The following is a 26,925-nucleotide window of genomic DNA, read 5'->3' as shown; positions in this document are numbered from 1 at the left end:
GATGCCATAGTGGAGTTTGTCGCTATGGATATGAGGCCCGTTAATGTAGTTGAAGGCGAAGGCTTCAGAAAATTAATGAAGATAATGGAGCCAGACTACACTGTCCCAAACCGTTCCAGTATTTCAAACACCCTGTCTCTTAAATACAGCGATCTGCGAGGCCAAATTTATGCTCTCGTTGAAAAAGCTACGGCCTTAAGTTTCACAACGGACATCTGGACTTCCGTGAGTATGGAGGCGTATATGGCTGTCACCTGTCACTTTATAACTCAGGAGTGGGAACTCTCTGCCTTCGTTTTGGAAACCAAAGCATTTGAGTCAAGCCATACAGGAGTCAACATTGCACAACAGCTTGGAGACGCGGCAGATGCATTCGCAATTCCAAATTACAAGCGAATAGCCGTTGTTCACGACAATGCCAGCAATATGAAGCTGTGCACCGAGACGCTGAATAAAGAACCGGAGAAATGGGGAACCGTTCAAGGGGTCTGCTGCTCAGGACACACGCTGCAACTATGCATAAATGAAGCTCTGAAACTGGACCGAATCCGTCGCACAGTTTCAGCTGCCAGGAATCTCGTAGGGCACTTCAAAAAAAGTGCCAAGGCTACAGCTGCTTTGAAAGAGAAACAAACGCAGCAGAACGTTGTACAACACAAACTCATTCAAGATGTTGCTACTCGTTGGAACTCTACGTATGAAATGCTTAACCGACTGGTGGAGCAGCGATGGCCAGTGACAGCTGTTTTGTCAGATCCCAGCATCACTAAGAAAGGAAATCGCACCCTTGACTTGACAGGAGACCAGTGGAAACTGGCACAAGAGACATCAGAATTACTTGGGCCCCTGCTCACACTCACAGAACTACTATCACAGGAGGCAAACTTGTCGTTGTCGGCAACAGTGCCAATGCTCTTTAACCTGAAGAAACGCCACCTGTCACCAGAAGAGGATGACAGCCCTGCCATCAGAGAAATGAAGAATACCCTTGTCAAGGAGATCGACAGCAGATGGGAACTGTTAAATTTGGAACCCACCAGCATCTATCTCCTTTCTTCAGCACTAGACGTGAGATTTAAGCACCTTAAATTCCTTGAGGATGAGAAGAAGGACCTGGTATACATTGAGGTTAGACTTATATTTTTATTACTACTATATAATAGTAAATAATTAAAATGTATTGTGATTATGCCACTAAGATTATTGTGTGCGCTACGCATAGATTAGACTAAGAAAATGCTATTTGTTTAGGTTGTCAGACTAGCTGAACATCTGCATCAGCAACAGATCGTTCGCAAGGGAGAAGAGCTGTCAGCAAGCCACGGAGAAGAGGAGACGGATGCGCCACCACCACCCGCCAAAAAAAAACAGCAGGAGATTTCAATGCTGATGCAGGCTGATGACGAAGAGGAAGAAGAACGCGGAGACAGCGCAAAGACAGAGATGGAGCAGTATTTGAGAGATGCTACTAAATTACAGTCGGGCCCACTGGCATGGTGGAAGCAAAACAGTGACCGCTACCCTAAACTGGCATTTGCAGCCAAACACCTTCTTTGCGTTCCGGCCACTTCAACTCCATCAGAGCGCATTTTCTCAAAAGCTGGCTACATCGTCAACAAGACCCGAAGTTCCCTTTTACCAGAAAATGTGGACAAACTCATCTTCCTCGCACACAACATGAAACGAGTATAGGTAGTTTCACAATAGTTTCCAACCACTGGGTTGCGATTTATATAAGTGTTTGAAAGAGCCTAAATATTTTTGTCATTGAAATGTGAGCTGTCTAGCTAGGCTAACATTACCTTGTTCTATTTAACCTATTACAGTTTATTCTATATAAGGGAGTGAATAAAATTTATTACAATTACTTTAAATTTAAATAGCCAACCCGTTACGGTGTCAGTAATTATTACATTTACGAATAATAAATGAATGTAGTTCAACGAACTGCAGGCTAATAATAATAAATTAAAAAAAACACCGCAACATGCTTTCAATAAAAGCATCGCGCATTTTAAAGATTTAAATTAACAAAAAGTCAGAATAAGACAAAATAAATCCCTTATATAGAATAAAACTAATTGTAATAGATATTACATTTTGTGTCATTTTAAAAACAATTCATTTATTCTTATTCAACTGTTTATAAGCATGCTACCGTGTTCTTTATTTATTACAGTTCGTTGAAATCACTGTGTGTTACTAATTTAATTTCTGTTTTGGGATTCATTTGTTTTAAAGAAATGTTCGTTATTAATACCTTATTAAAGTTCTTGCTCTCAACAGACTTTGTGTTTTGTATCACTTGTGCACTGTCCGTTTTCGGAGCATAAACCTGCCCGTGTAATGCGTACCGGAAACTGTTCTATTTAAAAGATTATTAAATGTTTATTAATATTTAAAGAATGTGTGCCACCTGATCATATTGCACCAAATGCAACACTGCACTCCACTGGGTCTGCCGCAACACATTTACGATGCCGAAGAGTGAAACGTGAAGTCGTGAAAGATGATACAAATGCAAACCGACACTATTATTATATATTTAGCCCCACCCACCGAAGCTTCGAATATTCGATATTGATTGCCACCTAAGCTTCGAAGCTCAAAAAATGGCATTCGAAACAGCCCTAGTTGATACACATGCTAAAGGTTGTCATCATTTACTCACCCTTATGTCAGTCCAGACCTCTAGAAGATATTTTGAAAAGTGTATCGGGGTTTTTTTTTTTTTTTTTTTTTTTTTCATAAAATAACTAATTGTCATCCAATGGTGTTTGCAGCCCAAAATTCAAAGGTCATCGATATGGCACTATTTTTGTTTATAAGAAAGACTATCAACATAGAAACAAAATAATTTATTTCCACCTAGATTCTGACAAATAAAGTGCATGATAAAATGTTATTAGTGCAGCTTGCATAAAATGGATGCAAAATATCTTGAAGACTTATGTAATTTTGAAAAGTGTCTCAGCATTTGGACCCCAACATTCTTCAAAATTCATTTTGTGTTACAGAAGGTAAGTCATACAGGTTTGGGTGAGTAAATGATGTACAAACATAAAACTCTATTTGTTGGGAATTTTGAATATCCCTTTACCCAAAAGTATAAATGTTGAAGATGCAGTTTAGGTCAACATAGGCTATACTTCAGGAAATGTTTTTCCTTAGTACTCCTCATTGTTTGTACATGCAAAAGTTACAACCGAGTACAAGGCAGCAACTCTTTTTTTATAGTAAAGCTGTTTGTTATTCAAATCTGGGGTGAAATCAGGAAAAAGAACGAAGGTAGGTGACATGAGTCAAAATAATGCAAAGGAGTGAAGGGAAATCCCTGAGTCTCCCCCGCGGCACCCACTGACAACGGGTCTGATTATCCACTGCACTGTGCTGTAATGAATGCAAATGGTAAGACAGATGGAAATACCAACAACATGCCAAATGGGGAAACAAAAGCAGACCAAATCTCCAGCTGCTGATCTCCCCCTTTGTTTGACCTGCTTTTCCTACAGCTTCAAATGTCAGGGTACTGATTTTAACAAATGAATCTGTTCCTTAAAGGCTCACTGAACCTATTTAGAAAACAAAAAGCGAAGGTTTTATTGTTCTAAATGCAGATTTTTACTTGGCAAAAGGAATAATTCAAAACTAAACCATATGCTCCGACAGCATTGACCTTCAAATGAACACGTGTCCAGGTGTAAGCATTCATAAATGGGCAAACCTAGGAAGTGATATCTATAGCTAGCTCAAGAAAACAACATGGACCTGCCAGAAAATGTCAAGTATTGTTCATGTTGGGAACAGAACGAAAGATTCTTTCAGATTAAATGAATATCCTAAGAGGCACAGAGCATTCACTCATTGCCTTTTGTGCCAATTGCAGAGTATTATTGCAATAATTAACTGTTCTTGTAAATTAAATAATATTTTATAAGAGTTTTTGCTATAGGATATTCAACCAGACATTGAACTAAACCAAAGTCTTTTCACCAACGACAACGTCTTCTTTCTTAAACAACTGATACCACTGTATCAGATAACATATTTAGGCAGGTTGACAGGGCCTCTTCAGGGAACTAAAAAAGTGCAAGTGTCTTTAAATAAAGCACCTGTATTGATGCGTTCGTTTGAACTTTCATTTAAAGCATGTTTTTTTTTTAGCGAGGCAAGTGCAACTTCCTTAGTCTGTTCAGAAGTGTCACAACAGAAGTAAGCCTATACTGCGAAAGAGGAAATTGACTAAGAGATTCTCAGAATCTTTGCGGCAAGTGGTCATGTGACTAACCGGAATGCGCTTTGAGGCTGAGGCTCATTTGCATATCTGCTGCTTTTGGAAGGAAAAGGTGTCGACCTCTGAGCAGAGCTCACACACCCGTTTGTTTACATCTGAACCATATTTGGGCCCGTAGTCTTGCTTTGAGTCATTGGCACATAAATGCATATGAAATGCCCGCCAAAAGTGGTTTGCGGAACGAACCATGTAGCCTTGCATGCATGCATGCATTACAGAATTTGCCTATCAAACCATGCTCAAGATTACTCAGTAGTTACTTGCACACTGTTATTTTATAAGGTGTAAATTTCATGCAGCTATAATAACTAACATGCACAATATTATGCATTTCAGTTGTGTTATTTTTATGTCCCAAAAGTGAAGACATAATTTTAAGAAAAATTAAATCATTTAATTGAAAACAGTGTGTGGCATGAAATAAATGTATGCAACAAATGTATGCAATGTGTACATTGTGTGCAGTTACATTTCTAAATTACTTTTTATTTTGCAGAGACACAACAAGTGATTGAAGAACGTGCAATAAAAATGTTTTTAACTCTTGTAAAATGAATGAATGCAAAGATCAAGTTGTCTTTATTTGCAAATAACCCTGCTATCGTCGTCTTTCTACAGCTGATCAAGTTTACGGAGACCAAGATATGCACGAAGTCGTCCGCAAACATTGCATGGATTACTTGGTATGTGATGTTCTTTCTTTGGGATCATCTGAGTGTACGAAACCTGATCGTGTTCTAATTAAATTCATGCTTTCTGTATGATTTTACTTGCAGATGAAAAATGCAGATTACTTCTCAAACTATGTGACCGAGGACTTCACTACATACATCAACAGAAAGAGGAAGAACAACTGTCATGGAAACCATATTGAGATGCAGGCTATGGCAGAGATGTACAATCGGCCAGTGGAAGTTTATCAGTACGGCATAGGTGAGTCGAATTTGCATTACAGTGTCCATACATTTGAATTATGGACATTTAACTATATTCCATCATGCAAGTAACTTAGTAAATAGCGATTACCAATTAGAAAATTGTTTCATGGATTTATTGGTGTTGCAAGGAATCATATTAAAATGCAATATGATTAACAGTGTTTGTGATGCATGTTGCTCTTATATTGATGCATAAGTAGATCTTGTTCCTTGTTCTATGAGTTTCTGAATGTTATTTTGATGGTTTCTTTTAGAACCAATCAACACGTTCCATGGCATCCATCAAAATAATGACGAGCCAATCAGAGTTAGTTACCATCGGAACATTCACTACAATTCTGTAGTGAATCCCAACAAAGCCACAATCGGAGTTGGGCTTGGACTTCCTGCCTTCAAACCAGGGGTGGGTATCTGCAATCAATCAATCATTTAATAAAGTATTTTTATTAATTATTTTATTAGGACCACATTACATTTTTTTTTTAATTGTACAACTTTCAATTTTTCGATTTTTCTTTTTGAAAGACTTGTAGTAAGTTAAAGTGATCTGCTCTGGGTGAAATGGGGGGAAACATTCCACACGTCTGTGGTTTTGAGGGAGCCCAGTTAACAGCACACTGTCTTGTTTACGTGCAACATGCCTTGTGATCATTTAAGCTGGGCAGATCAAAGACAGATCATGGCTTCCTATCAAAAACAGAGCCTGTGTGTTTTTGTGTGTGTTTTTTGTGTGTGTGTGTGTGTGTGTTTTTGTGTGTGTGTTTGTTTTTGTGTTTGTTTGTTTTTGTGTCCTGGAGCTCTGACTAATTTGTGACTAAGAGGGAACACTGATGTGAACACTTCCATTATCACTCTCCTAAAGTATCAATCAGTAGCTTTGTAATTTTAACAACTTGGAGGCATTCTCCAGAAAAGCTAGCCAAAATTTGCTGGATGAAATGTATCATACAGTTAAAAAGTGTAGAGCTTTTATCTTCTAGAGCTCCCCCATATCACTGTCAGTTAGTTTAGTATAATAGTCTTTCCAGATGGGGAATGAGCCAGTATACTGTGTGGACCTGTAGCACAGTGAGAACAGCAAGAGAAAAAAATCGATACATCTTGAAACCTTCAAATGCAGATTGTCCAATCAGAAACCCTTCGTTTTATGAGATGGGTTCTGTATTTCCGAGATATGATGTAATGCATCATCCACTCTTAGAAAGTATTTGTAATAAAAGAGGTATTGCTGAATAAGTGGACAGTGTTTTTTCCTGTTCCAACAAATCAACTCCTCTTCAGGGCACTTGAGCAGAAGCTATCTCACCTGTCACCTGAGGGGCAACGCTGTGGCCTTTGACTTCTTCTGTCTCTTATGATGAACATGACAGACTGACGCGATAATAAGCGTACATACTATTTTTTTCATAACTGGCTTGACGGGAGTAATGTCAAATTTCTAAAGGTACAATGTTTTTTAAAAAGTTATTTTTTAATAAAAAATGTTGCACTCGCTTCGGAATACTCAATACTGTGATTGACAGAGCCAAATCAAGTATTGTGGAGATTTGTGAAGTTCATCAGCCTAAATGTTGGATGTTTACAGTTGCAGTCAAATGCAGCTCCTTTTGCTCAATTTGCATATAGGGGAAAATGTTTCTCCTGTTCCCATGAATCAACTCTTCTTCAGGGTGCTTGAGCAGAAAGCATTCTCACCTGTCACCTGAGGACAAAACTGTGGCCTTTAATTCCTCTTCTGTATATTTCTCTCTGTCTCTACGCAGTTTGCAGACCAGTCACTCATGAAGAATGCCATTACAACGTCAGAGGAATCCTGGATTGAGCAACAGATGCTGGAGGACAAGAAGAGAGCCACGGATTGGGAAGCCACCAATGAGGCCATAGAAGAGCAAGTGGCCAGAGAATCGTACTTGCAGTGGCTTCGAGACCAGGAGAAACAGGCACGGCAGGTGTGAAACCTCCGTTTTCATACTAATCCTACTTACTGCCTAACTTCATGTCTCATTCGATCAGAATCTGTATTTCTACAGATTCTTGTAGAACATGATTGTCAATAGGAGTTAATGTGTAACCAATACCTTTGGCATCATAACATAATCACTGGTTTAATGCTGATTGCACAGGAATTATTTCCGAAATTAACAAGCAAGCTGTGATGCCTGCTTCATTGGTTGAGATACACATAGCTAAGTCTATCGGCTACTCACGTGCATGCAGACTGTGTGGTTTGCGTTTCACACTTCAACCAGCTATGAACAAGACCCTTCTTCACAGAAACAATAGGCTTTCTTATAAATCACATTCTCACAAACTCACTGACAAGCAGCAGTATATCAGAAAGAAATTAATTTAAAAATGTGCTTCTGAATTGAATAGTCATTTCATCTAAGCGAACAAACTTTGAAGCTATGAAGTGCCTGTTCGCTTATCATTTGTGAATGAACGTGTTTACTGTTGTCCCTCCCTCAGCCTCGCAAGGCCAGTGCTACGTGCAGCTCCGCCACGGCCGCGGCCTCCAGTGGTTTGGAAGAATGGAATGCCCGATCCCCACGACAGCGCAGCTCCGCCCCTTCTCCGGAGATTCCTGATCCTTCGCACTCGGACACAAGCGCAAAGCCCCCCTCCCCGGCTGGAACGGCCCATGCACTTTCCAAACCCCCATCACCCTGTGCACCAGGTTTGTTAGCAGTGTTTTGCAATAAGAACAGTGTCATTAAAACTATCAGTTTAACTCTTACTGAAATTATATTTTGCTCAAAGAAAGCCTGTTCATACAGTTCAATTTCTGTTATGTGCACTACCGTTCAAATGTGTTTGGGGTCGGTAAGATTTTTAATGTTTTAGATCGAAATCTCCTCTGCTCACCAAGGCTGCATTTCTTTAATTAAAAATTACAGTAAAATCAGTAATATTGTGAAATACTATTACAATTTAAAACAACTCTTTTCTATTTGAATATATTTTGAAATGTGATTTATTTTCTTGTGATTCAAAGCTGAATGTTCAGCATCATTATAGCATTGTATATTTAAAAATGCATTACCATTATTACAGAAATGATCATGGTACTGTGCAATGGTTATGCAAATATAATGATAATTTTTATTAAGAATGATTAAGCAGTCCAGATGCATTACAGTAATTAATATTTGTGGGTAATTTTGCTTAATTTAAATGCCACTTTGCAAAAATGTTCAAAAGTTTCTTTTCTTAATGCAGAATATGTTGTGTGTGTGGTGTTTTATGAAAATCGCCAAAAAAAAAAAACTGTCTGTCTCGCCGTTCAGGTCCCAGTAACCAGGCTTGTGTTGGACCAGACAGACCCACCTCATCTTCTCTGGTGTCTCTGTATCCAGCACTGGGCTATCGGGCCATTATGCAAGAGATGTCCCCTACTGCTTTTGGTGAGGAAGTGGAAGCATGCTTGCCAATCCATCTAGCTGTCCTGCCTGATTCAGTATGAAACAATCCAGCGCTCAGGAATGCCATGTTAATCACGGCGCTCACTTGCCTTCCTCATGCATCTCACACAGCTTAAATCTGTAATGCGATCCATGTGATTCAGCATGGAAATGTGTGAAATGTACCCAGCACTCATGCAGAAAGCAGCATGTACGTATAGTCATTGTGTGTAGTTAAATACACTTGATTCCAGCTGAGATGTCCAACTACTGTTGACATCAGCTAGAGCTTAAGAAGATGCAAATATGGAGTGAATGTTTTTCACAAATTTAACTCTTGTAATGGATATACATCAGTCTAAAAAGCTGCACACACCTACTCATTTATTATTGCCATTATGCACAATTGAGAATAATATTAAAGGTATTCAAATAATAAAATATATACATTTTATGAAGTTCCTATGTATGTTACACACTTGTTACCTGGTTTGGTTTACTATATCATCAGCCTTATGTATTAAAAATGTAAAAATTTTAGATTTATAAAGAAATTAATTTACAGACAGTACTGGAAATTTCAATAATTTTTGAAAGTCTCTTCTGTTCATCAAGGCTGAATTAATTTGTTAAAAAAATACATAAAACACAGTTATATTGTGAAATATTATTACATGTTAAAATGGCAGTTTTCTATTTGAATATATTTTAAAATGTAATTTATCGCTGTGATACAAAGCTGAATTTTCAGTGTCACATGATCCTTTGGAAATCAAAGAAGTTTATACTTTTATTCACTTAGGATGTTTAACTGATCCAATTTAATAATAAAGACATTTACTATAATGGAAAAAAATACTGTTCTTTTAAAGTTTATTCCTCATAGAATCCTTAAAAAATATATCACAAAAAAAAAGTTAAACACCATTGATCATTTTCTACTCTGATTATAAGAACCATTATTAAAAATGGAAGATAACTGAGCAGAAAATCAACATATTAGAATGATTTCTGAAGGATCTTGTAACACTGAAGACTGGAGAAATGATGCTGAGAATCCAGCTTTACCACACCAGGAGTAAATTAAATTTGAAAGTATATTTAATTAATAATTCTTCCAAACATTGGAAGCGTATAAAGTTATCTATAAAACTAATATCAAGCATTTGAGCAAAAGCCTTTAGATAAGAAATCGTGTCAGTCGAGTGTTTTAGACTTGTAGTGTATATAATGTGTTTTTATCTATGTAAGCAAACCATGATGTGTTTTGGTGCTGTTGTTTTGCAATAGGCCTAACAGACTGGGAGGATGACGAGATACTGGCTTCCGTCTTGGCCGTGTCACAACAGGAATACCTCGATAGCATGAAGAAAAACGCCATGCATAGAGCACCTTCTCCAGACAGCAGTTGATAAAGGAGGGTTGAAGCACAATCTGCACCCAAAGCAGGAGGCAGAGACATGGGATCAAACCAGTCACATTCTCTCCATCATCATGCAGTTCACACGGTCCTCTCATTCCTCCCCCCATCCATCAGTTCATCACTGGCCTCAGCCATTCAGCAGTTATGGCCCATTGTTGTGATACTCACCTTACCACTCCTTTTCTTTCGTATGCCATTCACCCCATCATTGGACTTCTTAAAATGCATGTGAAAATAAACAAGACTGATATCATTATAGAAAACCCGGGGAAGCAAAAAGTTATTGAAAAACGTCATACTTTATCCTCTTAATTAATTAATTAATATAATCTTGTTTTATTTTCTTGTTTGGGATGAAAATGCTTTTTTTTTCTCCTTGGATTAAAAAAAGGACTTTCTGAAGAAATATACTTATTTGCTGGCATCCTTTTTATACAGTCTTGATTTCTTTAATATATTAGTAAGTTTTGTTTGTGATTTATGTGAATATGCAATATTTTTGATGACTTCATTATTGATTTCAAATGTGGAAAACAGTTTTATTAAAGAATGAGGTGTGTCTGAATTATATTTATTTATGTAAAAATGCACACAGATTGAATGCAATGCTGAAATCTACCAGTCAAGTGTCTCAAAGGATCATTGGGACATTTCAGTATGGCAAGTCAGGTCTTGATATCTTTAGAAAGCATTATCAGACACCATCGTTTAGCTATTAACTTCCGTTTTTCTTGGTATATCATCATGGAGACAAAAAAACGTTTTGTAAATCGCTGATGTGGGACTGTCCCACATGCACAAACCATGCTTAAGCATGAGTAATTATGCCCTTCGAACTGGTCTAAGATCATCCCTACTTTTATGTGCAAATGTGCGCAATGTTTTTACTTAATGACTTTTGTTTCAACTACACTATTTAGTATCTACTTTTTGACTTAAATACTTTAATTACTAGTAAACAATCTAATAGTGACTACTATGTTTTTAATTTTCACTACTAGAAAGCAGCAAATTTTGCCATATAATTCTATGTGAAGATATGGGGTTTATTTTACTTCTAAATTAAATGCATTACAATTGCACCTGGTGCTTCTTCCAGTTTTTCTAGTCCCCCCAGTCTATTGGTTTAGTAGTAGTAAAATGTATTAACTGCTAGTATCTATTTCAGTTTTATTTACATTTAATAATGAGATGCTAGTATCTGTTTCAATTGTAACTAGTGGCATTTATCTCTGAGAACTGCTTTTTAAAAATTATACCTTCAGAATATTCAGAATGGTTATTTAATGATTGTCCGTAAAATTCTATTAGAAACAGCTGGAATTTATTGCATTAGTGCATGAGTGAATTCAAAATGTACACGTTAAAAAAAAAAAGTCAAAGGTATTCCTGTCATTGCGCGCGCGCGCTCTTTCTGTGGGACGTTGGGCGTAAGAGCGAGAGAGATTCTTAGAATTCTAACCACCACTCATTAATATTCATTAGGCTAAATTTTTGAGCGAAGTGATTGGCTGTCAGTTCAAAACACTCCAAGCGTGTTGTGCGGGTTCATTAGAGTGGGCGTGTTTACGCATGTAAACTTAAAACTACAAACTGAGATGATTCAGAAGTGTGCGAGTGTTTGAAGGAGACGCTCACTGCTAAAGGAGGAATTTAAATTGAAAACAGTGACGAACCATAACAGATTACCATGGACATGTTCTGCTGAGGCGGCTTACAATACTATCTTAAGATATCCCTTCTTTATTTTTAGCGGGGTTTTTTTCCTAGAAAAACTGAAAATGTTGGATAATCGGACTGTTGACCTGCGTTTAGATCAGCTGGAAGACGTGAGAGCGAAAAATGGTAAGTTCGCTCAAATACCGAAAAACAACAATTCACTTTTAAATCATTTTAAACTTAATAAACACATTAATATTTGCTTGTGCAAAATTTATATTAATCCAGAAGCATTATTCTTTTTTAAATACCCACATGCATCTTTATTATATTTAATTGTATTATTTATTATATATATATTTTTTTTTTAGCTAAAGAACACTTTGAGAAGCAATATAAGATGGGAGCCCTTCTGGGAAGCGGTGGGTTCGGTTCTGTGTTCTCCGGACAGCGCCTTTCAGACGGACAACAGGTAAGAATGATACACAATAATATAAAATGCAAACATTTGGATATATATCTTCATGAATTCCTCCTCTAAATTACATTCATTATCTTTTTAGGTCGCTATTAAACAAATATCCCGTGATAGAATTCAGCAGTGGGCCAAACTGGTGAGTAATCCTTCATATTAATACAAAAGTTTTTGGTATTTATAAGACTTCAAAGTATAATATAGTCATAGAAACAAGAATTATAGCGCCCTCTTCTGATTGTTTTGGTTGTTTTACAGTAAGTGACGTAGGCATGTCGATATGGATTTTTCACAACACCTACAAGGGAAACTTAAGCGGACTTTCCCATATGTGTCAGGACCAGTTTAATAGTAGACTTAATCGATTAGATATTTTTGGTTTCAGAACAAGAAGTATATTCATAGGTCCAAAATATGTGACAGATAAAATTGTAGTTCCCCTCTTCTTAACAACACAGGGAGAAACCCAAGTTACCCCTGCAATAACATATGTTGAACTTTTCTTAGGAAATTTATAAATATAACGTCGTTTCCGGTGGAAAATAATCAGAATCCAAAGTTAACAATGACTTTTTTTATTTGTTTATCTGATATTCATAGCCTGGTTCAGCAAATGCCGTCCCCATGGAGATCGCTCTCCTGCTGTGTCTGGGCGGAGGGTCCGGGTCGGGTCACCGCGGCATCATCCGAATGCTCGACTGGTTTGAGATGCCAGGTCAGGAATACCTCATTGTGTTTGAGAAACCCCAACAGTGCCAGGACCTGTTTGACTTCATCACTGAACGTGGGGCCCTGGAGGAGCCCATTGCACAAAGGTACGAAAAAGCAACAGTAATGTCTTTTGGCATTCGATTCTAACCGTAAACCACAATACTGATGAGAATCGTCTTTTTCAGGTTCCTCAAACAGGTCATTGAAGCCCTGCACTTCTGCCACTCCGAGGGAATTGTGCACCGGGATATCAAAGATGAGAACATCCTCGTTGACACCCGCACCGGAGACATCAAAATCATTGACTTTGGATCTGGTGCTCTACTGAAGGACTCCATTTACACTGACTTTGAAGGTAAGGCAGCTTTAGGGTGGCTACTGCATATGCATGAATGTAATCTCATGACTCTGTTTCTAATGACCTTCCTGTGTATTTAGGAACACGAGTCTACAGCCCTCCAGAGTGGATCCTCCACCAGCGTTACAGCGCTCGTCCGCTCACCGTGTGGTCACTGGGCGTACTTCTGTTTGACATGGTGTGTGGAGACATTCCCTTTGAGAGGGATGCTGACATAGTACAAGCCACTCCAAGTTTCACTAAACGCATCTCCAAAGGTGAGCCTGCAAGCAGAATGAATTCTAATTTCTTAGACAAAAAAAAAAAAAAAAACAAGAATGCAATTTTGTCCATACCATAGACTGTTTGTTACCATCATTTTTCCAAATATGTTATTTCAAATGTTTGAAACTTTTGCATTTTTGAGTGAGCTATTCTTCAACAAAATGACACATAGGCTTATTATATTGTTTCCCAATATATCAAATTGATACAATTTTTAATGGGTTGTCCTGTGCAACATTTTATTCTTGTTTTGTACATTTGTACTTGTATAACTTGCAAATGCATTACATTATGGAAATCAAATGGGTTGCAAATTATGCAAACACTGTTTCAATGTAATCAAGCTGATTTGTTACTTAAGGACATTTACATTTGTGCATTCACTTACAACAGAACCACATGAGCAGTTCGTAATAGAGCCAACAATATTTGTAGTATACAATGGCAGGTTTATTCAACATTTATTCTTTCATTTCAGAATGCCAGTCTCTGATTTGCTGGTGCCTTTCATACAGGCCGGAGGATCGGCCTAGTTTGGAGCAGATTTTGCAGCATCCTTGGATGACCGAGAGCTCTGAGGATGTTGAATATTTGCAAGCAAAAAGCAATATTAAGCCAAGCCTTTAAATCCTGAAGGACTTTGGACTCGATTCAGAACTTTCAAACACACCGTTTTGCTTTTACACTGGACTTCCTGAACTCTAGTTACTGGTTTCTGGATTCTTCCTTATTTATTTTTTTGTGTGGCTGCCTTCAACGCTCATGTTGTGTCATATGGACTTGGGATCTATTCTTCTAGAAGCCCAGAATAGCCCTGGATTGCTGCAGGTTTAATTTATGAATGAATATTTCCCACGACTACAACCATCACATCTCAATGCAACTTTTTTTTATTTATTGGTCATTATTTATTTTCTCAGCCACGTACTAATTTATTTCTGCAAGAAGTCTCAGGAGCAGTAAACTGTGTTCATCTTGATTGTTGAAGTTCTAACTGACTTAAATGACAGTAGGTGGGCCATGATACCTGGTTTTACAGGTTTCTGTTGTACATTGATATTCTCTCCCTGTTCTAAGGGGTTTCAAAAAGACTTTGGATCTGCTTTCCAGTCTTTTGACAGGAGGCCTGGCGGAACAATAATTTAGGCTCATGCGGATCTGTTCCCATTAATCAACACACACTCTCGAAGAAGGTGCAACAGAAGAGAAGAGGAACATTCCTGTGGATCCTGTTTACTCTAAATCAACCAATTCCCTAGATGGATTCCTCAGAGCCATTACTAAGCCGGCTTTTAGTTTCTGTCCGTATTGTTTGAGAAATGCCTGCACTGCAACTTAAAGAATGTTTTCAGGACGCTTTGTACTGATCGAACTCAGATATGTGTCAGTTAGTTGGAAGTTCCCAAATGTCAGCATGTTAACTAATGTCAGGAGGATTTCAGCCACTAACCCAGTGTTGATGTTTACCAGAAGGGCCTATGGGCTTTTCCTCAATGTCTGATGTCATTATAACACACCAAAGAGGTCTGCTTACTGTCTTATGTGAGGTCAACATGCATAATGGCAAATTTATTTAAATTTGATTTGAAATTTGTGTTTGGATACAAAACAGCATTGATATGTTTGAATTCTTTGATTTGAGATTTTAAAATTGAAAGTATGCAAATAGGACCTTGCCCCACATTACATGTAATGCATCCATGTGAACACTGGGGTATTTTGTTATTAGTTTTTTTATTTTATTTTGTGTTACGAAAAATAATCCTTGCATTTTTCACTTGGGTTGGCACAACAGTTTTGCTGTAAATACTTGTGTATTCAACAATGTGCTGTGGCTGTTGTCACATCATGTTTAATTTAAGAGATTCTATGAATAAAAATATAGATGTGGAATATCTTTATTTAACAAAACATCGGTCTTGTCTTTTTTTATCCATCTTCTGTTCATGCAAATAAGAAATACAAAGAGAAACTGCTGTCATATCAGTGATTAGATCCAAATGGTGATCATAGTTTTCTGTTCATTAAGTTAAAAGGAATTTTTAAACAGTCCTCTCCAGTCAAACCATTCAGGTTAGTTATTCCTGACAAGTAAAGCAGGAATCTGTTGAACACACCATTGACCAATACAGTTCATAATCAATGCCCTACTGAGACAGGGCAAAGCAATGCATAAGGACAAAAGGCCTGTAGGGACCACATCAGTAGGAAAACAAAACCAAAATACAATACATGTCCCAGAAAAAGAGGATACCCAAAATTTGGGAGGGAATGTGGGAAATAAACAGATGTCATTCGCTTTATTAGAAGTTGGTGTGACATCAGAATGATATTCTGAAACTGATATTTCAAGGTGAAAAAAAATGACATGCAGTTGCTTGTGAAGTCTCAGAAAATTGCACCTGTCCGGAATCTCTTTGCTGCCCCCTAATGGACCCTGTATTGGGACCATTAATTCTTTAGTGCAATAGTTCTTTAGAGCAATTTAGGGTTTTCTGTAATTGTTTTTCACCCCTAAAGTTCACACAGAAGCACTGAAGATAAAACATCCATGTATAACCGGAAAAAAGAAATTGTGTTTCTACTGCATGACAGTCAGATTTTTTAGACATATATATATATATATATATATACATATACATATATATATATATATATATATAACATATTTGGCAGCAGTGATTTACCCCCTTTAAGCACTTGTTTGGTATCATAATAGTAAACATTTGTCACCCATATACTTTTTCTGTGTAGTGATGACATGGTATTCCAAGGTAGTTTAAAGAATACATGGTGCTTTTTGGATTCAAACAAAAAGTACTAAAAAGTACCATTGTGAGCATCATCATACAATCTTTAAGAAAGTACCGTATATTACCTTCTGATATGGACAGGGGAGATTTATAGTGTGGAACTGCTATCATTTTACAGGAGAACGAGATCATGGCAAAACAGAGAAACCAGATAATCTGTCCACTGGTAAAACTCCAGAACCCAGAGACGATCATGAAGTTCATCAGTCTGGTGATTTTGGCTCATCCTCAGGACGCTGTCTGATTTCTTGGCCACTTCTGCTGTAGTGATGGCAGAGATTCTTAAAGTTCCTACTTGTGTGTTTATCACGTGGATACAGAGGACTGGTGAATCAAGTTTTTATGACATTGCAGGACTGTTTCACTATAAATATTAGTTATATATCTGAATTTCTCAATTTCCAAATAGTGGCAAATATAAAATAAATGATCTGAAGATCAGTTATATGTACGAACCGTTTTTTTTTTTTTTTTTGTAAAAGAATAGTATATGCATATTAGTAGTCTTTGCATTTTATTTTTATTTTGTATTAAGTCACTTTAACAAATTGTAGGCTACAATTAAAATCAGCTGTTAATAAATCTGATCAGTGTCTGATATTATTACTTATGAGGACAAATGTGTATTTAAGCAGTAAAGAAACATTTTGCACATTTTCTGTTTTATTTTTACATGCCACCTTTCTCAGTCTTTATACGTTTGTGAATTATGTGAGGATGTGTGTTGAACAGCCTCAAATAATGTCAGTTAAATCTAGTTTTGTTCAAAAAGACTCTACATTTCCTTCCTGTAAACCATAGTCATAACTTTTATTAAAATGAACTGACATTATAACATTATATTATGCTTTACACTTTAGTAATTGATCATTTCAGACTCTTGTCGTGATGATTAGACTATGCAGAAATGATAGCTTGCTCCTGCCATCTAGAGGTTCTTGAAGAGCAACACTTCATCCTTCTTGAGAGAGTGTTTCAACAGATTTTTGTAATATTTAATTTTTGTTTAGCAACACTTTAGCAATATGGTTAATAATAGGGTAATAATCTTTTAAAACAGTGTGACAGTACCACACTAATACCACACTACTTGGTATGTACGATATATTCATAGCTATATCATGATTTTACGTGGTATTCCATATTCAAAATGCAATGCTAATATCATAGTAATTGTCAGTGTCGGGGAGTAACTAGGTATATGTAACAGAATTACATAATTAAATCACAAAATAAAGGTAATCTGTCAAAGTTACTAAGAAAAAAAAATGTGTAATTAAATTACAGTTACTTATGAAAATTTACACGATTACAAAGGGGGTTATATCTGAATATTTTCACATGCACCCACATATAGATTTAACTGATTTCTTTCATAAAATGCTCTGCTCTATGAGACACCAATGTTTCTGGGAGTTTAGTACAGAGACACATGTTTATTCGATAACTGGTTTATTTCCTATTTGGATTTGTGTATATATATCTAAGATTAACTGTTTTATCCAATGCATTGTTAGGTGCCAGTGTTTCCTGTCATAGCTATGCAAAGCTTTGATTTCAAAAACGGTCATAGCTATTGATTCTTGTTATAACTTGAAATCTGCATTTAACCTCAGAGCAATCTCAAGGTAAAAAAAGGTGCTAAAGTCTGATTTTGTGGTGGCTGTGCTTTAAAACGAAATTATAATCTTAATTCGAGTGAAGAAGGATTTTGAAAGTCTGGCAGGAATCAGTGCCTGACTGCTTTAAATATTTGTAAATGATTATATCAGTTGAAAACATTTCGTTATAGACATGTAGAAAAGTAATCAAATGTAATCAGTTACGTTAATAGCCTAAAGTAATTTAAATAGTTACACTACTTGTTATATTTTAAATAAGGTAACTTGTAACCTATTATGTTTCCAAAGAAACCTTCCCAACACTGGTAATTTTGTGGTAATTTGTTTTAAACCATACCTTTTTTAGATACTGTTATTTGTGTGGGCCGAGCCTGCACGTGGCGCTAAACCGTCTCCATAATTCAGAACACAAGGAAGTGAAGAAGAAGAAGCGGACGTTAACAGGAAGTGCTTGTGTGTTTGGGGACGTCAACACTTTCCCTCGAGCACTTTTGATCGTTTTTCCTCTTCTTTCGCCTCCTCTGTGAGCTGTGAGCTGTTTGATGGAGCAGCGGCGGGGAAATCATCACTGAGCATCGTTACTGACCAAACGAATCAAGAGAGAGTTTGGGGACAGGTTGGGCTTCATGTGATGATGATAATGGCAGCAGCAGCAAGCAACGAGAGTCCTAACAAAAGCACTGAAGATAAAACATCCGCCCGAGGACAGAATGAAGGTGAGAAACAGCAATTTATTATTTTATTTTAACATCTGACTGCTTAAGGTCTCCGTGAATTCAATGCCACGAAGTAGTCAACTCCCCTATTAAAAATTTATAAAAAATATACAATGGTAGCCATAATTAGTACCCAAATTCGATAGTCACCTCTAATAAAGTCGTACTTTAGTATTACCGTGTTTTTTGCACCTATATCACGGTGGTATTTGACGGACAATGTAAATAACATGGTATATGAATATGGTACTATCGTATTGTCATGAGATACCATCACCTACAAAAAGTACCATGGTATTCCTTGAAGTATCCTAGAATAAATACCACGGTTCACGAGAATGACAATCAAGTATTCAGTGAAGTAAAATGCAAAGATTCTCATTTAAAGTTGGTCTCACAGAAATGTATCATGAGTATCAATAATAACATCTGTTGTAATTATTTTTTTTCCGGAAACTACTATATCATAGTGGCATAGATTTTATGCATATATACTATAGCATTTTTTTTAAGTACTATGTAAATGGAATGAACTTGGCAGTTATTTGAATATAGTATGTATAAAAGTACCATGGTACATATATATATATTAGTAAATTCATATTAATTAAAAAAATATATTAATATTTATTTTATATTGATCATTAAAGTTAGTTCATTAACTAATGTTAACAAAAGCAACTTCAAAATGTAAAAATGTTTAAGTAAATGTTGAAATTAACACTCTAACAAGGAACAACACTTCTACAGCTTTTATCAAGCTTAGTTAATGTTACAAATGGACTCTTGTCGTAAAGTTTTACCATTTCATTTCAGCAGTTATGCTTAAAGATGACCATCTTAAAATATCTACACTAAGACCATAGCATTGAAATTATGGATATGGATATATATATATGGAACACTTAAATAATTATCTAATCAAAATAACAAAATATGCTAAAGCACAGTGTTGTGTCAAGGACAACTCACTCCGGACGCATCACATTCAATTCAAGTAATGTCCAAAACAGTTTAATCACGAAAAGAGGTAAAGTTCACTTCAAGAATAAACAAAGTGACATAAATGACTGAGTTTGAAGTTCAGTGTGATCTGTTATGGTTCTCTATATGAAGCAGACTTATTAGACCAATTGAAATACAACCATTTCACTGAAAAATGCACAAAACATAATCATACAGTCTAGGGTGATGTCATTATGTACATGAACAATGATTTGGGAAAAATATAGTGATTTGGAAAAAAAAAAGCTGTGTGAATGGCGCTCTGTGGCATTCTCAGGATTTCTGTTGGCTAAACAAACATATCAGTTTACTTTCACACGTCACCGCTTTAAACCTGCAACTTTGCCAGATGACAAATGCATTAATGTGATCAACTGGAAATAAACGAATGCATTTGGATTGCAGATGGTAACAATCATTAAACATTTAGGTCAGACTTGCATGTGTTTTGGTCACATTGTTTTAACCACTTGAGGCAATACTAATGTTCGTGTCCTCTCAGCATTTCTCTACTAATTCAACATCTAGTTAACAAATTAATTCCATAGTAATTATATGAAAAAATGCATTATAGTATACTGTATAAACACAGTTTGTTGTGTTTTAAATCTCCATCTGAAGGGTCCCCACTCTGTGCAGTGCGCATTGTCACATGTCGATACGTGTCGAAACAAACAACCAGAGACGTCATTGATTCCGCGTCTAGAGGATGCTCTCGTACTGTCTAATGACAGCAGACCTTCTCAGCTGCTCCAGCAACAGAATGGATTTTGCAGATAGTTTCGGCAATCAACTATCGGTCCCGATTAATCGGCAAAACCGATCAATCGGTTAACCTCTATTAGTAAATACTTTAAAAATGTTCATTGTTAATTCCTAACTAATGCATTAGTGTGAAAAGTTGTACCTGACTTAATTCACCTGTTTCACTGCCTTTGAAGCGCTTTGTATGTGTAAAAATGCTCCGGAACTGCCGTTGTAGTGAATGTTATGTTATGCACCACAAGGGTTAATGGTGGCAGTGATCTTCTCATGTAAAGTGCTTTGAATTTCCTTAGTCAGTAAATAAACTGAAACATCTTGACCTTCCTATCTTGCAGACAGGAGCTCTTTTTTTACCAGTGAGATGGGTTTTGACTGTGTGGCAGAGGGTGTGACACTTTCTTATGGCTGTTTGCTTTTATATTTTGACGTTCTTTACAGAAGAAAAGACATCAGGGCACTGAAAACCAGCAAAACAAGTTCTTAAGTTTCACAGATCCTGTTCATTATGTCTGTAGTGTCCACAGCCTGTTTCTAGTAACCTCAGCTAAAAACTTTTATGTTGTATGCATTCTCCCTAATAATAATGTCAGCCTTTATTTCCTTGACTTGAAGTGTCTGTAAGCAGGGTGTTGCCTCTGGGTTGAGCAAACAATCGCTCACTGTCGACATGTGTAGGTGTGTCCTAACTGAAAGCACAAACTAAACAATGACTAGCCCCATTCTGAAAGGTGAACATTAATTCAATGTAATTCCGGTTTCACATTGGCAGTGAACAATCTAGTTTTGACTAAAAGTTGACTAAAAGATTGTCTCTTGCAGTCAACAAGAAGTTGAAGTACATCAGTTTGGCGATTCTGGTGATCCAGAATGCATCGCTCATCCTCAGCATCCGTTACGTGCGGACATTGCCAGGAGATCATTTCTACACCACATCAGCCGTGGTGATGGCCGAAGTTCTTAAAGTCCTCACCTGTGTGGTCATCATCCTGATAGAGAAGAGAGGTGCGTTCACTGGAAGCACATGGTTGCATGTTACACTGCAGCTAGTGACATAATGTGTATTAGGTTCAAAGATTAATGTCTTCTCTCACGATACTTTTTGTTAATTTTAAACATTGTATACATGTATTATGATTTAAAATGCATTTGAAATGCCACATTAATATTTGAAGGACATTCATATATTTTAAGTGCCCAAACACTAATCTACATAGTTTGGGGTCAGTATTTTATATATATATATATATATATATATTACATATTACTCCAGACTTCAGTGTCACAAGATCCTTCAGAAATTGTCTGTTTTTTTTGTTTGTGTTTTTTTATTAATATTGACCGTAGTGACCGTAATTTTTTTTTTCAAATATTACAAATTATTTCTATTTTTAATAAATGCAGTGAATGCTTGAATTGTCTATTCATCAGAAAATCCTTTAGGAAAAAACTGGATCATGGTTTCACAAAAATGTTAAGCAGCAGAACTGTATTCGACATTGATAATAAGAAATGTTTCTTGATCATTGGTATTAAATTTTATTCAAATAATTTTTGAAGGATCATGTTACACTTAAGTCTGGAGTAATTTAGCTTAGAATCACATGAATAAATTACATTTTAAATGTATTCAAATAAAAAAAAAAACATTTATTGTATTTAGAGGATTTTATTTTTGTTTAATTGTAATATTTCACAGTATTACTGTTTACTGAATTTTCAATCAAATAATTGCAGCCTTGATGAGATACAAGAAAACAAACAAAATCTATCGCCCCTAAACCTTTGAATGGTAGTGTATGTAATATAAATACTACTATTAGTACTACTAATAATAAATTAATATATATATTTTAAATGATTCAGTTTTCTATTAGTAGTAGTACTGCAGCAGTGTCTGATTCTAATTTTTTCTGAATACAGGTAATGTGAAGTCCTTTGTATGGTTGTTGTATGACTCTCTAGTCGTACAGTATTTGGACACGCTGAAGTTAGCAGTTCCGGCACTCATCTACACGTTACAGAACAACCTGCAGTATTTGGCCATTTCCAATTTACCAGCAGCCACTTTCCAGGTAAGGCTTCTCCACTATTTGTTTATGCCCTTTCTTCCTCCTCTCTGCTTATTCACTCCTTTTCACTTTGAGAGTCTGCTTATAATATTTGAATCTATATTGAATGTGTATTTCAATGTAGGGCTGTGCAATTAATCAAAAACTGGCCAACGATTATGAAAATACAATAATCGAGATAAAACAATTATTGCGCCCCATTCCGCCCCCTTTTGCAGTGCTGCAATTTCGTTCATGCATAAAAGCCTAATTTCCCATGCAAATCATTAAAATCATGTAATGTGACATTTGCAAAATGGGACGTGCTTGATTTATCGAAGTATATTTATTCATGTTTTTAAAAGCATGAAAGAGAACATGCGGTGCTCCTCAGGAAGAGATATAGCCTAAACCCAGAGGCGGAACACAACTCGGACATGTAAAGTCATCTTATAGCTCAAAAATGTGTCAAAATGTTGCGCTTGGTGATTTTTCATATATTCCTTAGTTTGTCATGTAATAAATGAACATAAAGACTTGAGAATGAAAATACGCGTGTAATGGTAATTTGGATCCGTGCGGCTCTTAAAGTGACAGCGGGCTATGTTTTATTTTACATTTGATTATTCATTTCTGTAGGAGGTTGTACCACGCTACATGAACCTTTTCATATTAACTGCAATAAATACACATCAGAGCCAAACTAAAACTGAAATGAGACATTAAACAGTAAACTGCTTGATACTTGCATAAAAAAAAAAACATTAAAGCACAGTTTGTTTCATTTGTATCTTTTTATTCTGTTGTATTTGTCTTTGTTTTTATTACTGACAGTTTAATTATTTTCAATAATTTTGAGGACTTTTTTTTGTTTGTTTGAAATTCCGCTGGCCTCTGCAATGTAGATGTCATAGCAACCTTATTTACAGGAAACAGATATTTGATATTTATCACTATATTTTAAATAAATCATTTGTATAAAGTTTTGGTTATATGGCTCCCTCATAATCGTGATTACAATATTGACCAAAATAATCGTGATTATGATTTTTGCCATAATTGAGCAGCCCTATTTCAATGTAACAATATAGTAACAAACTTTCATATTTATCTTAATGAATATTTTATAAAAACATTTTAATCATTGAGCAGTGATTCTGAGTTTTTAATTATTTAATCAAAACAGATAGGCTTCCGAATCAGAACAGATTCATAGAAATGAACTGAAAATTAGGGCTGCATGATTATGACAAATATCCTAATTGTTGATTTATTAAATTAATGATTATAAATTGATTATCATGATTTACATTTAATGATGTTTATGCCATTGTTTGATGCAACTGCATGCCGTATTATATTACAATAAACAAGCTGAAAACACTCTTAACGGAAAAAAAACGTTTAGTGCTTTTCTATAGTATTAAGCCTATACTATACATTAGATTGGTTTCTTCTTTAAATTATAAAAAATTAAAATTATGAATGATGATATAATATTATACTAAATTTAAAATAATAGAAAAAAGATTACATGTCGAAAGAAAAAAACACATCTTCAGTGTGCATAATAACATAAATGAACTTTGAACAATTACGTAATTGTGGCATCCATAATTGTAATTGCGATTAGAAATTAGATTAATTGTGCAGCCCTACTGAACGTACTATCAAACACCGTTTTTGCAACTGAAGTTTAAATCATAGATGCTATGAAATATATTTTCAAATATATTTTTAGTGGCAAATACTTAGAGAAATACTTAATTTAAACAATATTTAACCAATTCAATTTTTCTTTTTTTGTAGGTCACATATCAGCTGAAGATCTTGACCACAGCGTTGTTTTCAGTGCTCATGCTGCGCAAGAGTCTGTCGAAAATCCAGTGGATCTCTCTAGTGCTGCTGTTTGCCGGTGTAGCGATCGTCCAGGTGGAGCAGGAGGGCGGAAAACAGAAGGAGACTGTGACCAGCGCCAACCAGAACTACTTCAAGGGCCTGGTGTCTGTGATCATTTCTTGCTTATCCTCCGGGTTTGCCGGCGTTTACTTTGAGAAGATCTTGAAGGGCAGCTCTGCCTCGGTATGGATGAGAAACATCCAGCTCGGGATCTTCGGGACTCTTTTGGGTCTCCTTGGGATGTTGTGGAACGATGGAGCCGCCATTGCTGAGAAAGGCTTCCTGTTTGGCTACACGCCCATGGTGTGGGGCGTCATCTTTAACCAGGCCTTTGGCGGCCTCCTGGTAGCTGTTGTTGTAAAATACGCAGACAACATTCTCAAAGGCTTCGCCACATCTTTTTCCATCATTGTGTCCACGATCACTTCCGTCTACCTCTTCGGCTTCCACGTGGACCTGATCTTCACGCTGGGTGCAGGATTGGTCATTGGAGCCGTCTACATGTACAGTCTCCCCAAACCAAACACTAGCACTTCCAGCACCAGCACATCTTCATCTAGTCACAGTAAAGGAAGAGACTCGGAGCTGGATGCTTTCCTCCCAAAGTCAGTGCTGGTGAAATGAAATCTGTGTCCCCTTCCATTAATCGCTCTTTACCTCTCTCGGTGGAAGTCCTAACTTTCTCATCTTTCTTTGTTTCTCTCTGCTCCTGTGGGGTTCGGGTGCATCTGTGAACACTTAACTGTTGGCACCTAATTCTTTTGGAAAGCACAAACCAGAGAGATGTTTTCAATGTTTCTTTTTTTTTTTATATACCAAAACCAAGCAGTGGCATTTTTCACCTTCGTAGGCATATCTCTCTCAAACGTCTTCACCTCTCTTCCATGTTTGTCTTAAACAGCTTTTTCCTGTTAGACAGATCAATCTTGGGGAAGAAGATGAGAACATATTTCATTTGCCAGGCTACTGTTGAGCAGAGGAAAATGGGATTGGATTGGATTAACTTGAAAACTAATGGGGGAATCTCACTAAACCTCTAACTTCTACTTAAAAAAACTAAAGAAAACAATCAAAGCCTATTACGTACCAATACAAACGTTTGCATTGTGAAATTTAAGCACATTTAACTCAAAAATCTGTGGCAATGCAGAAAAACGACAAACTTGATCCTGTCTGGAAACAAAGTGTTTATTTTTTGAACAACATAAATTAAATTGAGTACAACAACTACTGCTATGATACATGAATACTTTTGAAATTATATATACATATAATTATTATAATTTTTTTTTTTTTACTTAAAAACAAGAATTAAATTCAATACAGCACCTACTACAAATAAATACACTTAAATTTAAATAAAATATTTTTTATATATATTTTATGGTAATAAGAATTTAGGATTAGAATATGCTTGTTTGTGATGAAAATAATGCAAAAAGTCGCAATGCAAAAATCGTAATGGTCCACAAAACGGGCTTCGTTTTCTTTGCACAATTTTATTTCTTCTTATTTAATGTATAATATATAAATAAATATATAAATGAATGGAATTTCTAGTTTGATTTCTTTTGATTTTGGGGTGAAATTAATCCCAGACATTACTTCGACCAGGTTTTGTGAGATTCACTCACAGCTACTTCTACATGCTGCAAGTTTTTTGCTAACTGTAAATAGAGACAAAGAAAAGCTGTGTGAATGTCTGCTGTGTTTACAGTTAAAACATGGCAATACCTATAAAGTTTGTGAAGTGGCAAAGAGCTTGATCCATGGATATATGTAGCAGTAATGTGGTTGTCGGCTTGTTGAGTTTGGTCTCATTCTGAATGATTTGGGGCTGACTTAGGGGTCATATAAAGGGATGCTTTTAATATGCTTGCAGGGACTTATAAGTTACATTCATCTCAAACATTTATCGCTACCTGTCCTCTTTACCCATAATTCAATGTGTTAAGAGATGCCATCCTCAAAATTCAGAAAATGGCCATCTAATTGACACTGATCTCCATTAAAATATTGAAATCAACTACAGAAATAGTTAAATATTTGACAGGCAGTCACTTAACACATTGTTTCCATGTGAATGTTTGCTTGCACCCTCATCTTTGGCAGTTTTAGCTCACAGCTCTTTTCTGTGCTGGAAATGAATTAACTTGGTCATTTTCTAACCAAAGGGAACCTTAATGAAGGCTGTTTTCATTGTGTGCGCATATGCGTGTGTCTCTGTGTGAGAGGGACTAGTTTTGCCGTGCCTTTCTCAATTAACTTATGACTGAATGGTGACTGTTAATATAGTTCTTACACTGTACATAATATCAAAATACTATATCTTGTTTTTATGATGCAAAAAATGAATCAAGTTTTGTGGATTTATCTTGTGTTATGTATTGTACAAAAATGTTGTGCACATATTTGATACAAATATGCCAAAACTGTTCTCAGTAAATCCTCAAACACCTGAAGAGTCCTGATACGAAAAGAATGTTTTCTTTTTTTTGTTGCAGTAGTAGTTAATATGCTTTCTAGGGCACATG

General features: G+C 36.2%; 4 protein-coding genes across 5 annotated transcripts in view; all 4 read left to right on the top strand.

Annotated features, from left to right (window-relative positions):
- Positions 1–11,138, top strand: part of LOC132114874 (OTU domain-containing protein 5-A-like) — a 28,389-nt gene extending 17,251 nt beyond the window's left edge. Inside the window, exons 3-9 of the mRNA XM_059523247.1 lie at positions 4,913–4,977; positions 5,071–5,227; positions 5,487–5,635; positions 6,996–7,181; positions 7,702–7,909; positions 8,520–8,636; positions 9,924–11,138. Of these exons, the coding sequence (XP_059379230.1) occupies positions 4,913–4,977; positions 5,071–5,227; positions 5,487–5,635; positions 6,996–7,181; positions 7,702–7,909; positions 8,520–8,636; positions 9,924–10,045 (1,004 nt within the window). The 3' untranslated portion in view covers positions 10,046–11,138. The remainder of the gene's footprint in view (positions 1–4,912; positions 4,978–5,070; positions 5,228–5,486; positions 5,636–6,995; positions 7,182–7,701; positions 7,910–8,519; positions 8,637–9,923) is intronic.
- Positions 553–1,958, top strand: LOC132115246 (zinc finger BED domain-containing protein 4-like). Its single transcript, XM_059523629.1, has 2 exons — positions 553–1,128; positions 1,252–1,958. Exons 1-2 carry the CDS (start codon positions 703–705, stop codon positions 1,690–1,692), a joined length of 867 nt encoding a protein of 288 aa, XP_059379612.1. The 5' UTR covers positions 553–702; the 3' UTR covers positions 1,693–1,958.
- Positions 11,139–11,289: 151 nt separating the features above from the next.
- Positions 11,290–15,168, top strand: pim2 (Pim-2 proto-oncogene, serine/threonine kinase). The gene is made up of 7 exons (XM_059523251.1): positions 11,290–11,901; positions 12,087–12,187; positions 12,279–12,329; positions 12,791–13,005; positions 13,087–13,256; positions 13,340–13,516; positions 14,002–15,168. The coding sequence occupies exons 1-7, from the start codon at positions 11,838–11,840 to the stop codon at positions 14,148–14,150; spliced, it is 927 nt and encodes a 308-aa protein (XP_059379234.1). The 5' UTR covers positions 11,290–11,837; the 3' UTR covers positions 14,151–15,168.
- Positions 15,169–18,367: 3,199 nt separating this feature from the next.
- LOC132114875 (UDP-galactose translocator-like) overlaps positions 18,368–26,925 on the top strand; it is a 21,466-nt gene continuing 12,908 nt past the window's right edge. The window contains exons 1-5 of one of the 2 annotated variants that reach the window (XM_059523248.1): positions 18,368–18,674; positions 21,264–21,446; positions 22,365–22,516; positions 24,302–24,996; positions 25,307–25,553. In XM_059523248.1, the coding sequence (XP_059379231.1) occupies positions 18,590–18,674; positions 21,264–21,446; positions 22,365–22,516; positions 24,302–24,996; positions 25,307–25,364 (1,173 nt within the window). In that variant the 5' untranslated portion in view covers positions 18,368–18,589 and the 3' untranslated portion in view covers positions 25,365–25,553. Of the gene's footprint in view, positions 18,675–21,263; positions 21,447–22,364; positions 22,517–24,301; positions 24,997–25,306; positions 25,554–26,925 lie in introns of those variants that run through there. The other variant, XM_059523249.1, reaches the window with a different exon arrangement.

This window comes from Carassius carassius, chromosome 34 (genome assembly GCF_963082965.1).
Source record: "Carassius carassius chromosome 34, fCarCar2.1, whole genome shotgun sequence".
NCBI classification, from domain to species: Eukaryota; Metazoa; Chordata; class Actinopteri; order Cypriniformes; family Cyprinidae; genus Carassius; species Carassius carassius.
Note: the sequence above shows the minus strand (reverse complement) of the source record. Positions and strands in the feature narration are given on the sequence as shown.